This window comes from Meleagris gallopavo, chromosome 2, assembly GCF_905368555.1.
Source record: "Meleagris gallopavo chromosome 2, MGAL_WU_HG_1.1, whole genome shotgun sequence".
Classification (NCBI taxonomy): Eukaryota; Metazoa; Chordata; class Aves; order Galliformes; family Phasianidae; genus Meleagris; species Meleagris gallopavo.
The window spans coordinates 2892522-2906136 of NC_139405.1; the positions used below are offsets into that span (position 1 = coordinate 2892522).

The 13615-nt window shown below is 39.7% G+C and overlaps 1 protein-coding gene across 3 annotated transcripts in view; it reads right to left on the reverse strand.

The window, feature by feature from the left end:
* Positions 1-13615, reverse strand: part of ACYP2 (acylphosphatase 2) — a 46518-nt gene that overhangs the window by 9209 nt on the left and 23694 nt on the right. Inside the window, exon 4 of one of the 3 annotated variants that reach the window (XM_085218609.1) lies at positions 12244-12290. The exons of the other annotated variants lie outside the window; for them this stretch is intronic. Within the exon in view, the coding sequence (XP_085074735.1) occupies positions 12244-12290 (47 nt within the window). The remainder of the gene's footprint in view (positions 1-12243; positions 12291-13615) is intronic. 3 annotated transcript variants of the gene reach the window in all.

Below are 13615 nucleotides of genomic sequence, written 5' to 3' on the forward strand. Positions count from 1 at the left end.
TTTATAAACCTGAGAAAAGCAACCTGAATGCTAATGTTCATCACACACTATGGGCTATCAGGAAATGTTTGCTTTTCATGTCATTACTAGTTTGCACTTTCAACTCTTTGCATCTCAAATTTGGACTTGAAGATCATTCCACTCTAAGTAAGTCTGTGAAATTTACTTTGTTATATGACTTTGTTATCTGATCTATGTAAAGTGTCTTCATCTCTGAAAGGGGAGGAAAGATCCCCAAGTGAATGAAACAGAGCCTGAAGATTTTATTCTTGTAAAAAACAGAATTTTCCCACCCATTATTTCAGTTAACTTGAGATAGAATGTAAAGATTTACTTACAGACATGCAGTAAGTCCATTTTTATAAAAATTAGAGAATCTCTTCATTTAAAACAAGTTGGTAAGTTATATCTGGTTACTTTTCAAAAAAAAAATCTCAGAAAGCTACTCAACAATGTAGAAATTTCAACAACAAGGAATAAAGAAGTAAATGACAAAACAAACCAAATTAGCCATCTCAGTAATTCAAAATAGCTTTTATGTCCTACTGTGCTACAGAAAGTGCAAGACAAAAGCTAGCTTCCTGTTAGGCTCATGTCCTACCTTCCCAAAGCAATTAAAAGAAGCAGAGATGCAGAAGCCAAAAGGCCTATTATTTTTCCCCTGTAATATGCCTGCCTCCTACAGGGTAAGATTTGGCTCACAAGGCAGACTGAGTAAAAATTTTGGCTAATCCTCCTCTATTGCACAGAATGCAATCAAAAATGACTTCTAATAAACAAGCTACTAAACCAAAGACACCAAGGAGTTTAAATGAGGAACTGTTGCTGTTACCATACCAGTTCATGCCTCTTTAGACAAGCTAGTTCTGTAAAGCTTGGCAACTGGTTAGTAACCATAACCCATATAAGCTGTACTTCAAGCAAATGGCTGTACTGGAGTCGAGCAAGGAGTAAAGTATAAATTTAATGCTCAGAGTCAATGATATCTTCAATTTATAAACCCTAACCTTACGCATTTCAAGGAACTCTACTGGAGGACCACAGAGTCATCACACAGACCAACTCCACAGTTTCATTTGCCTGGTAAATAAAGTAAAACAGCCACTACAGTGAAGAGCTCAGTTACAGACATGCAGTCAGAATTCATACCAAACCAAGATGCACTCAGAGTCTAGAACCTTGACTCCATGTTCTGCCATGTTCTTTACCCCACAAGAACAACTTGTGGCTTCCAGCACACCAGAACGTGCCCTTGAGGTGAACTCAGCATGGTATGTTTACAAGGAAGGTAATGATTAGTACACTCCAAGTATAACACAGAGATACAATACCCCCTGTAAATAAAGTCCCCTTTGTAATTAATAACACTTGTTACAATAAATTAGGATTTGTTGATGTATAATGTGTTGTTTCTACAAAGGATAGATATTGAAGGGACTTAAAACCAGCCATATACTTCCTGCAGGCCAGCCTGCTTCCCCTTTGTGCTTTGAGGTAAGTGTGCTGCAGTAGCAAACTGCTTAGACAAAGGGCTGGGCCTCTAGTAGGCATGTCAACCCACACCAGAAGGAGAAACACTCTCATCTTCCAACATACCTCTATGGTCATTTTCTCATGACTTCATACACATTAAAAACACGATTCCCAAAAGACCTAATATTTTGTTTTTCTCTACTGGCTTCACAAGTTCCATAAATTCACCTTTTCACTTCAGATCACTTTGGTTTTAAGTCCTTAACATGACAGAGGCTGTCCTCACAAGTAAGAGCTAAACACACCAAGCAGCCTTTCAAGTCATCATCCCAAACAACCCTAGCAGAAGATATGTTGCCTGTATCAGCTGAGCACTTCAATTTAAGACAAAGTATAGCTCTCAACTGCACTTTGTTTCCTACAAATGTACATTATGCAAAACTGATCTGTAGCATCAGTTGTTAGGTTTCTGCTTTTCATTAATATCATCAGAACATCCATAGGAAGAAAGGATCTGATCATGTGAGATGCAGCAGTGCTGCAGGCACTCCTACAGCAAAAGTCCATTCCTGTGGTCTATAAACTGTCATCATGAATATACTCACTTAGTAGAAATAAACACACATTTAACATCAAAGCTCCAAGCTATTTGGGAAGGCTATCGGAGCATGAATACATTTTTGGTTCAGTGTTTCTTTAACAAAATTAAACAAGGCTTTTAATATTATTGAAACATAATCTGATTCACATTCTTCACTATTCAACATTTCCTGTGCTGCAGGACTTGGTATTTTTATTAAATCTGGTTCTTGAACTATTGCTTAAAAATGTTTTCCTGTTTATTTGCAACAGGGTTGAACTGAATCAAGAAAAGTTCCTGCCAAAAAAATGAAACTGGATAACTTAGGACTTTCTATCAGCTCCTCCAAGCACCAATGGCACTTGATGTTGCCATTTGTAACAAGCAAACCAGCAGATTTACCAATTTTTCATTATAACAACAAGCTTGATCTTCCTTTCTAATCTTGCCACTAGTTTTGGACATCTCTGGGGAATGGAACTAGATGATCTTCAAGGTCCTTTCCAACCCAAGCCATTCTATGAACTTTTTCCTGTTGTCTCATTAGAGTCTGTCTACTCCATAGCATTACAACTACTCTCTTAAAGTATTGAAACATTCAGATTCCCGGAACTACAAGAGCAGATTTCTACTTCAGACAGTGTCTCACTTCTGCCAAAGGCAATGGGAACACTTTTAGTGAAGGTAGCAAAATACTTGACTAGTTTCCAAAACTATGACTACAAGAAATAACAGTTAATATAAAAAGGCCTAAATCAAGGCTTTTAAGAGTGGATGGGCACACAGTTTGAAGTATTCCTTTTAAACAGGTATTGTTAATTACTAAGGAGCACCTTGTCCTGTGCCAAGTTTTATTTTTCCAGATGCTTCGTGCAATGTAGGCTGACAAAAGAAAGAAGCATTGGGGCAATTTTGAAGAAAAAGATGTTTTGGATCACCAGATTAACAGGCCCAGAAAACACTATGACATTTACATTCGCAGTAAAAGCTAGGGAAAGTCACCTTTTATTATATATATATTTTATATATAAGTTTATCAGTTCTTAGATTTTCTTCAAGAGCAACGTGCAGGCAATGCTACCTTGCTGCTGTGCTGCAAACGAGGACTATAACAGCAGGTAAGAGTAACACAACAGTTTATTAATATTTCTACTTAGAAATACCTGGTAAGAACAGAACTGCTATCAAAGGATATCCTCCAAAACTCGTATCTTCCCAGTTTTTCATCTTTCTTCCAAGTTTCAGGGGCTGTTAGAAAGTATCAAGCATCTCATTTGTCTTCTGTAATTTATGCTGTTTCTTTCCCATTTCCCCTCTTGATTTTATTTTGTCTGAAATAGTTAAAGCAGGCAAATCTGTTCCTGATCATTTTCAGACTGTAGCCTGCTGCAGTGACTATAAAGGTCTTGTAATCTGATTTAAGGACTTAAAAAACCTAGAAAAACAGTGATTTCTTTAAGACACAATTTTATCAGCATTCAAGTACACATTTCATTAACATGCTTGACAAAACTTATGTTTTGGAACTAACTCTCAGTGCCTCATTACTGCAGGAAAGGGTGAGTACTGAAATCCACCAAACTACTCATGATGTACCACCCTGGAATAAGTTGTTCTCCTTTGCAGAGCTTGTGTGCAGTCTACAGGGCTTCCTAATGAAATTAACAGACCTGGGATATTTTGCTGCTACAATGAGGGATGCTACGATGCATTGTGTGCCTTTGTTGGCTTCAAGCATTTTCTGTAGTGGTCACAGAATGACAGTGATTTGCCTGTGTGCAGGTTTCAACTCTTCCCTTGCAATGTGAACAATGCCTGACATTCAGTTGTGATAACACACACATCAGAAATGCATTCAAGACTGGAGTTACTAGGTCCTTATATTAGAGAAATAAATTATACATAGAACAACTAATTTCAAGGACTCATTTCCAAATAATCTTGGAATTATTTGGTGCTTCCAGTGACAAGGATTTTCAAAGGCTGAGAGTTGAAAAGCTGACATTCAAGACACTTAGAACACTCTCAAGCACTTGGAATTAAAAAATATGCTCACCCATATCTGTTTGGCCATTTATAAATGCAGAGAATAAACGTTTCTCCTGTTTTACAACACTAAGACCTTGTAACCAAAATAGCAAAATCAACAGTTTAGGATGAAGCATTACAAAAACTCACAAACATCACCAGTTGGTTACGGGGCAGGGGGAGGGGGAAGTCCTTTAAAATAACTATTTCAAGAAAATTTGTGAAGAGCAGCTCAGGTCATCATGCACTTCATAAAACCCAGGGTATATTCCAGCTTCTTTGTTGCACAGAGGAACAGACCAAACACTTTGTATAAGTTTATCAGTTAAATATGAACTTCAAGTTACAGCAGGTGCAACAAAACCTGGGATATAATCTACAGCAAATAAAAATGGTGACCAGACCAGACATGATTCCAGATAAACACTATAAGCCTTCAGCAGTTTGAACATCCCTCCTGAGGAACTGGAGCATCCACTGTGAGACAGGAAGACTGATTTCAGAATAATGGTGGCAGTATGTCAAATTCCACTGTAGGTAAAAGATCACGAAGGAGTTCTGTGCACATCACTACTGCAAGTCACATTCCAAGGTCTCAAACTGGGCATCAGTTAAAAAAAAAAGATGACTGAAAAGCCTGGTCTAAATGACTTCACAGGTGGCAGGTTCTAGCAGTGGTAGAAAAAGGCACATTTCAAGGCAGTGTTCAAAGGATCTTAGTTGGTCACCCGCCTTTGCTTCCCACCTTATTCACTGATAAGACTGGTGAAAACAAAAGGCATGAACAGAAAATACAAACCCATTAGCATACAGAACCTACTGCTTTCTCCAAACAAGCTGGCCCCAGACAAGGCTGTCGCCTCAAGCATAAAAAAGTGGTTTGTGATACTGAGGCTAAAACTGCTTACAAACAGCAAGTTACAATTTAATAAGCAAGTTGCAGACAAACACTCAACTGCACAGCTTTCTTCTGACCCTACAAGCTGTATCAGTGTGGGCATGCATCTCATTTAGGCGTAACTGCATCTCTGCCTAAGAGTCCTTTCCTACTACATTTATGATGGATGCTGCACTCTCTCTTTCTACTTACAAGTCCTCTTGGGAGTAATGCTGTGTTTAGTGAAGGCAGTCTGCCATGTCAAAGCACTCTCCACAGAAGGGCAGTCCAACCGTACAACTCTTACCTTGCAAAAATCAGTACAATTTTTTCCCATGGCGGACATAGAATTTCACCCTTTATAATCCCAACAAGTAGGCTTGATCACTGTTTTTCAAAGAATCATAGAATGGTTGGAGTTGGAAGGGACCTGAAGGATCATTTCGTTCCAATGCCCTGCCACAGGCAGGGTTGCCAGCTGCCAGATGAAGCACGAGACCAGGCTGCCCAGGGCCCCATCTAACCCAGCCTTGAACACCCCAGGAAGGGGCATCCACAGCATCTCTGAGCAGCCCGTGCCAGCACCTCAACACTCTCTCAGTAAAAAGCTTCCCCCTGACATCATGCCTAGATCTCCCTTCCTTTAGTTTAAAACTGTCCCCTATCACTATGAAAAATATTTGTGGATTTCCAATTCAAAAGACCTGCATTTTTTGAGGATCAGCATCAGATAAAATATACATCGAATTCTCAAATATCAGCACTATCTGAAGCACCAGATCGCACTTCCTCTTGGACACACGTACCAAACCACACGCTAAATTATGCAGGATCACCAAACAAACCCAAGAAATTGGAAATCCTGGTACTCAGAAATAAAGATGTAAAAGTCAAGTCACCAAGGACTTCTGCTAACAGTTCATTTGACACCAAATACATGGAACACTGATCCTAATTTTAGGAATTGCACAAAGGGTAAGAAACAATAACAACAGTAAATAAACCCATACATACACAAAAAAAGAAACCTATGGCCTCAGTTTTCATTGTAATGCATGGAATTTTGCCACAGATCTTTCATTAAAGTAAAACACATGTGTAGGCCTCCTGCACTTCTGTGAAACTCTCAGTGTATATATACACTGTAGCAATAATAAAACCACTGAATTGAGACTTAAAAGCTCTCACATGGAACTTGGCTGGCTTGCTCCTTTGTTACAAGACAAATATGCCATCTCAAGTGTAAGAACTACAAGAATTACTGCCAACAACATGCCTGCAAGTCAAAACTGCCCCCGCCTCGCTATTAGGGAGCAACTTTTTCTCTATAATAGAAAAGCAGCAGAAAGGATTTGTATTTAATTAAAGCAGTACATCCGTTTTGGCTTTAAGCTTAATACAGGATGTTGCAGTCTTGCCTGCATATTTTTTTGGTTTACTTACAAACAACAGAAAACAAGACTTTACAATACAAGGACTGACAGACCCTCTGCTACTACATCACAAATCATTCTGCTCTTCCCTTTTCCTTTGCTTTAATGGTAGGAGAAACAACCCTTTATTCCTCTAAGTAGTTATTCATTCATAGATCCTGATGCAATAAACATAGAAATGCTACATTTTCTTTTGTCCCCAAAAACTAAATAAAAATCCAGCATTGCAGCTTTAAAACAATATATTTACCCCTTTTTTTTTTTTGTTTCAGTTGTTGGACACTTTTCATCTTAGCTTCACAAAACTGGAATACAAAGACATCAAACTCATAAGTAATGAAGAGTCTATCTGCTATTCCACCTGCTAACAGTGCTTCACCTGCAAGGTGCCTTAGTGATCAGAGGTGTGTGAAAGATAACCACACAATTAAGCATTTTCCTAGTCAGGATCACTTATCAAACTGATTAACCCAAGAGTTTGGTCGTTTACAAATACACAAAAAGAATTGGTCAGCACATCTCAGTATAGTTGAGTCAAATCTTAAGTGCATTACTTTATGAAAACTGGATTCAGCTTCCTAGGCAAAAATCCAGTATGAATTTGAAGAGGCAACAGCCTTTTTGAACCAGACAAAAAGCAATGTTAGCTGAGATTCAAAAAGGTCAGACTTAATTGTTTAACATCTATTACTTTGCCTTTCTTCTTACAGCAACAATAAGTGATAAAAGTCAAAACTGCCAACTAAACAAATCGTACCTGACAACAGAGAATCCTTCAGACTCCTCTCCATACACTGAAACCTGAACGTGAAGAGTGCTGTACCTATCTATCACTCCTTCCCTGTCCGGGCACAGAGGAAGATTCAAACTGCTGCAGCTGATCCTCTCCAAAGGCAGAAGTACTGATATCTGAAAGGCTGGGAGGCATGCACACACTGGAAAAAGGAATGAGTTTCCTATCTTTCACAAATTGCAGAAAACCGTTGATTTTATCAGAAAAAATATGGCTCATTTTTCCCCAATGTATAATTAAAACACCTCTGGTATGATATGCAAATACCAGCTAGGAATCAGGCAAAGCAACAGAGCACTTTGCAGGAAATAGTGAAGTTCTTTTATTTTCTTCTTTCTTTCTATAAACATACAGAACCTTTACTTATGAGATTAAGAAAAAATATGATGGGAAAAAAACGCAATGGAGAGAACCTCCAAAGAGAACAGATTAGCAGAAGGAAAACTATGCATAAACAGTTCAGGCCTTGATCTGTGTGTATAGTTCTGATACAGTTACATGAACTGTGTGCATGTGGGACTAAAATGGTTATGTGGTTGTAGCTTTCATTGAACCATAAGCAGTTCAAAGTTGCTACCTTTAAACAGAACGGCTTCCCTGGCTGGACACCAGATTCAAGATGTCTTCAGTAGAGGTAAACGTGGCAAAAATAGGGCAAGAAAACAAACGTGGACAGTAATCATGCACCTGAACATGCATAACCAGACAGGAGATCATTTTACCACAGCACTTTGCATTCACATCTTCTGTTTTTCACCACTGTGCTCAAAATGACCACAATCTGCACCAACAGTAGCAGAAAGGTCTGCAGAGAATGAGGAAGCTACATAATATCTAGAACTGAAGACAGCTGCTTCAATCCTACCTAGTTTTCCTATGGGAGAAGGATGTGGGCTGCCATTTCCCTAAGCCTACAGGCAAACAGAACAGATTGAGAAGGGAGAGAAACACAAAATCTACACTCGCAAATAAGAATGTATTTGAACAGCCATTCACATACTTCACCTGGGGATTGTTCCAGAATAATGTGCTGTTAAGCTGAAGGATTCTCATGCAAAATGTGATCAAGAGCATCTAAATCTCTGTTACTTGTTAAGATTCAAATCACACTCTCTCCCAGTGTACTTAAAGTAATTTCTGTTCTTAAGAAAATTCCAAATCCCAAGCAATTACCAATTATTTACTTTCTCAGGGCACCTGAATGATTCCTGGAAGACAGTATGTTTACTAAGGAATGCAAAACCCTTATGGCAAAATTCTTTCAGATAATGAAACTGTTGTATGAGATAGGCTGGCTAGAGGATACAAAACACTCCACATGACAAAAGGAATTACATAAAAAAATTTTCATTATTTTTTTCCACTTACATTGGCCACTTACTGTGTTAATATATTAAGTATTCAATAGGTTGCTGTTTGTTTAAAATACCAATAGCACTTAGATAACAGGTTCAAACAACTTCCCATTTAGCCCACGGGCTGGAAGGCAGAGCAATGTTTGGCACCAGTTTTTAACAGCATTTTAAACCAGTAGAAATGGCCCTTTTGGGTTCATCCCCCAGGGGTGGTGACTTATCCAGTATGTAAAGCTGAATCTCCAACTGATACAAAGCCTGTGGAACAACACAAAACTTAACTTCAACTATCCTACCATCATCTTTCAGGAACCTCTAGATACAGAAATAAAGTTTTAAGTAAAGAAGAAAAAAAAATTCCAAGCCAAACAACTTAAAAAGTTTCAATTATTTTGAGCTTCCGTGACAAATTTGGCATTAAAAACAACATTAAAAAATACTGAAATACTTCCTCTTCAAGAAAATACTTATCCACAGTGAAACCAACCACAAAGTTTCAGTAATAACAACAAATACCAGTTAGAGATAGAAATACCTTCTTCAGCTTAAAATTGTCAGGAAAAAGCCCCCACCTGGCCTGTTTTCATATCTGCTTCCACTTAGATCCTGGTAACACTGGTTCAGGGCACCTTTAATACCTCTAACATGAGTGGCTCCTCAGCGTATGTTGTGTTTTATAATTTAGAATTAAATGGCCAAATGCTGTTAGAAACGCAACAGCTGGACAGAATTACAGGCCCTTCAAATCTCACCAAAAAGAAGCCACAAAGGCATTCAGGGAAACAGGCAGATATGCACAAGATTGTTATGTAAGTGTCTTTTTCCTCCTTTCCTCCATGCAGTAAAAAAAAAAAAAAAAAAAAAAAGCACCACTGACATTCATTAATGTTTGCTCAACATCAGTGATGACACAACAGAAGATGTGAGAACAGTGAGACAGTGGGTTATTACCCAAAAGATTTTAAAAATACAATCTGCACACAAGGAAGATTTCTGTTTTAATTCAACTATATTAACAAGACTTTTAAAAACCCATTCTGATATATAAGTATTGACAGAGAAAAAAAGAAGGTTGTATATGGCTTGCAGAGGTGTGTGCATAAACATTTTCTCATCTAGCAGTGTGATTTTTATATGGACTGTGACTGAAGGACATTTAACCCACACAGGATGTAGACGTACCCAGAAGTGCCTTTGGAGGTACCACAGCTCACGTTACCCACCTGCTTCAACAATTTATTTCGAGTAGCAGAACAAGCTGGCTGTGATCTCTCAGGGATCTGATTTCTACCAAGGATCGAGGATCCCCATCTCCTCACTCACGGCATCTGCAGAGCTGCCTGCCAAACGCACCCAGCCCAACTGGTTGATTGCTGCTCAGCCCCTCACACTGCTTTGCAAACTGCTTCTGCCCCACAGGCAGCAGCAGCTCCACATGCAGGTGGAGCCTTCCTCCTTCCTCCTCCTTCAGCACCAGGACAACTCTCAGGCCGCAGGCACCAACTCCCAACATCTCCATGGTTTGGTCACCACAGGACATTGTTAGAATGGCATCACCATGCCCTACTGATGTCAGAAGTCAGCCTTTGGTTCCGAGCCCTATAAATAGGGGGTCCCTGTGCCCAGAACTCCAGCCACTGAGCGAGAGACACCAGTGCTACTTTGTGCTACAGGGCAGAGCGTTTCCTTTACCCAGAAGGCAGATGGAGTGCCCACCAGCCAAGAGGCAGCAGTTAATGGGAAGGCTCCACACCATCGAGCTGATGGAGGTGAACCCACCTGAGAGCAGAGAGGAGCCACGGAGGTGGATTCGGGGCCCGAGGAAGAGCCAGTGGAGGTCAATGTGCCTCCATTGGGGACAAACCACCAGCAGGCCACCGCTCTCAGGCTGCATGGGAGGACATCCAGACCCCATCCCCACCATTGCAGCGAGGTGGGGTCCTGTCCACCTCCCCCCATGTGGGCGGAGGCGCTGAGCATCCTGTGCTGTAAATGCGCCATTAGATGGGAGAACCCCAAATTTCAGATCACCCGCAGGCTCACATGGGACATTCATTTCCTGGGAATTCTTCTTTTGACAGCCAAGGATCCCATGAACCTGAGTGTTACCTACAGCTCCTGCTGTAGGTATACATATATACAGCACAATACCATTCCTCTTCCATCAGGGCAGCCCAAATAAGCCAGAAGGTTGGACAGCCACATATTACAGGTTCTTTCATATGTGCCCCAGTGTTTCCATTTAGTGATCCACCTAGAGAAACTGATTGCCCTTTATTGTACTGTACAGTTATCAAAGCAGCTGTGACTACTCAATTGTGACTGCATCACACTTCATAATTAAAATTCACTGAATCTTCTTATTCAGCATGCATCCTCCCTAACCTTACAGCACCTCCACTGTGAACTAAAGGGGTTTTTGTATAAGGACAGGAACAAGAAAACAACACTAATTAATAAGCTAAAATAAGTTGAGTTCTTTGAGAAATTCAGGTTCATATCACTTTTCATCTGTAATTAATTTCATGAAGAAGCAGAAATTCATGTGCCTGCATACTCAAAATTCTTAAGTAATTTGTGAATAAGCTACCTGAAGTTACATTACAAACCACAACCAAGGTTTATCACACATGTAAGTATGGCAGTGGGCCACATCTTGCCCTGCACACACTTTTCCCAACACTGCCTCTAATGAGTTAATGACACAGAAAGGAGGACTGGAAGCTCCAGTGTGTCAGCACGTGGTTACAAAAAACCAGGCAATATCTTCACTGTCCTTGACAGTAGAAATCTGCTTTCCTGACTGAGAAGGTAGAATCACACTTATTTAAGTCTGCTCACTGCATCAATGCAAGAGCTGAAGAATGCTGTGATCACTTCAGACATTGGAACTCATCACCATGTCCTAACCACTTTTTTCCTCCTCCAAACAACCCCATACATAAGTAAAAACCTGGGATTGGGCAGAACTGACACAGTGTTACTGGAGTCAGGATTACGCCTTGCTGCATTTCCAAGAATCCCCTGGCTCTACTTTGAGCACTAGAGCATGAAGCACTCTGCTTTGAGGTGATCTTGGCAAGGAGCAGAGATGTGGAAATAAGAGGAAGGCCCACATGTACTGCTGCATACACTTGGGCAGCAGTGAGCACCCAGCCACAACTCACTGCCATGATGAAGACACTGCAAATCCAGATAGGGCTACACGTTTCTGTTACACCAGAGACAATGAACATAAACAAGAAGCCCATTTAAATGGTCACGATATTCTGCCTGTGTTCTGTTTTACTATCATGTTGAATGTATTATTTAACTTTTTTGAGGTAATGTCTAAACAATAATACCCCAGATACCTAAATCACTAGAGACTCTGATTAGCTTTGATACTTCTACACTGTTTAGAACTCTTAATCTTCTACTGATTTACTTTTACAAGTAAGGAAGATGTCAAAAAATTACAGTAAAAATAAGGTACTGATAATTACAAAAAAAACAATACAAGTGATATTGTTTTGCCTCAGAGAAAGCACTGAAAACTTGAGGAAGTAAGCAACTAATGTAGCTGCCTAACACACAATCAGAAATAATATTAAACAAAGAATACAAGTAAAACTGCTTTCATTCAGGCATGGAAATGTTAACTCTGCTCTAAATAGGAAGGGACACATAGAAAAGAATATCATGTTTCTTAAGAAGAGACTTACCTACATCAGAAAACCACTGCTGATGTGCCCAAACCCTAATGACACTCCTGCAGGAAGTTAAAGACAGAATTACTGTCACTGGAATACTTCAGTCTGACAAAGTATAATGTGAGACATGTTCATGGTGGTAACAATTTGTTTGAATACTTCCAGCTAAGGCACAGTTCATCTGACTCAGATGCTGATGAAAATGTGTTTAAAACACTGCCAGAGTATAAAATATTTTTCAGGCACTGGGGTTTAGTGCCTCAGCCAGTTCAGCCAGAAAGCCACAGCACACAATGCTTCAGTGATGCCAGCTAGTGCTCTAGGCCACGGAGCAGGCCTTCTGTTCCTTCCTGCACAGCTATTTAGCAAAGAGGTAGATCTAGTTTTGTAAGCTAGCCAAGATCAAGATGGCACAGATGACAAAGGATAGTAGCTTTGTACTGAATCGTACTTATCTTCGTCTCGAAAAAGTTCTGCAAGTTATTAGATCAATATTTTAGCAGTATCTAAAAATGTAACATTTCCTTAAAGAAAAAAAGCAGAGATCTGCACAAATCTGGAGATAACACAACGAAAGAGGCTAACAAAGCAAAGAAACAAAACCCTGACAACCACCATTACTTGCTCTGTGCCCAGACCTCAGTGTAACTCCCTGAATTCTGCCAGTAGCATCCACAGCAATTACTACTTCTATTTATTTTCCATTGTTACACTTAAGACAGAAACTTCTGCATCTTGTTTTTCTTTCCTAGATATCTGTGCTACTCCTGCCAGTCTCAGAAGTTTTCCAATTCTCTTATTGTTTCTGCAAGGTCAAGAGGAAAAATACTTTTTAGAAAAGTACTTAAGCAACAGATTAACTAGACACAGTATTGTTACATCTACATTAGCCAGGAGCACAGACCAGCAAGTGCAGGTTTGTAGAGTGTAACAGTTGGTGCTGAAGACATGACTTCTGCATAGCACTACGCATGAGACAGCTCTTCTTACTGTGATGTCCAGATACCAACTTGTTCCCCCTCCTGATTTAAATGCTGCACTCCTGCAAGAAAAATTCTTTAGAACCTAAAAGCTCCAAACAAGCTTCCCAGAACTTAAGACAACTTTGCAGTATTTGTCTATCCCAAATTCTGCAGGAGTTCATACTACATTCACCAAGGAAGAGATGCAAGTCTGCCCCACTACAACAGTGTTCACATTATGAATTCAGGTAGGATGCATGAATAACACAAGGTCAAAGTTTTGTCTCATTCTGAAGCAATCTTTTTTTTTCTTTTAAGTGGATTTCACATTACTTTAGATATATTGCCCACCACAAGTCACGTTTCCCTGCTTGAGTTCTGAGTTGATTTTTTCTAACCATGCCTACAGAGTCCAAGCCTTT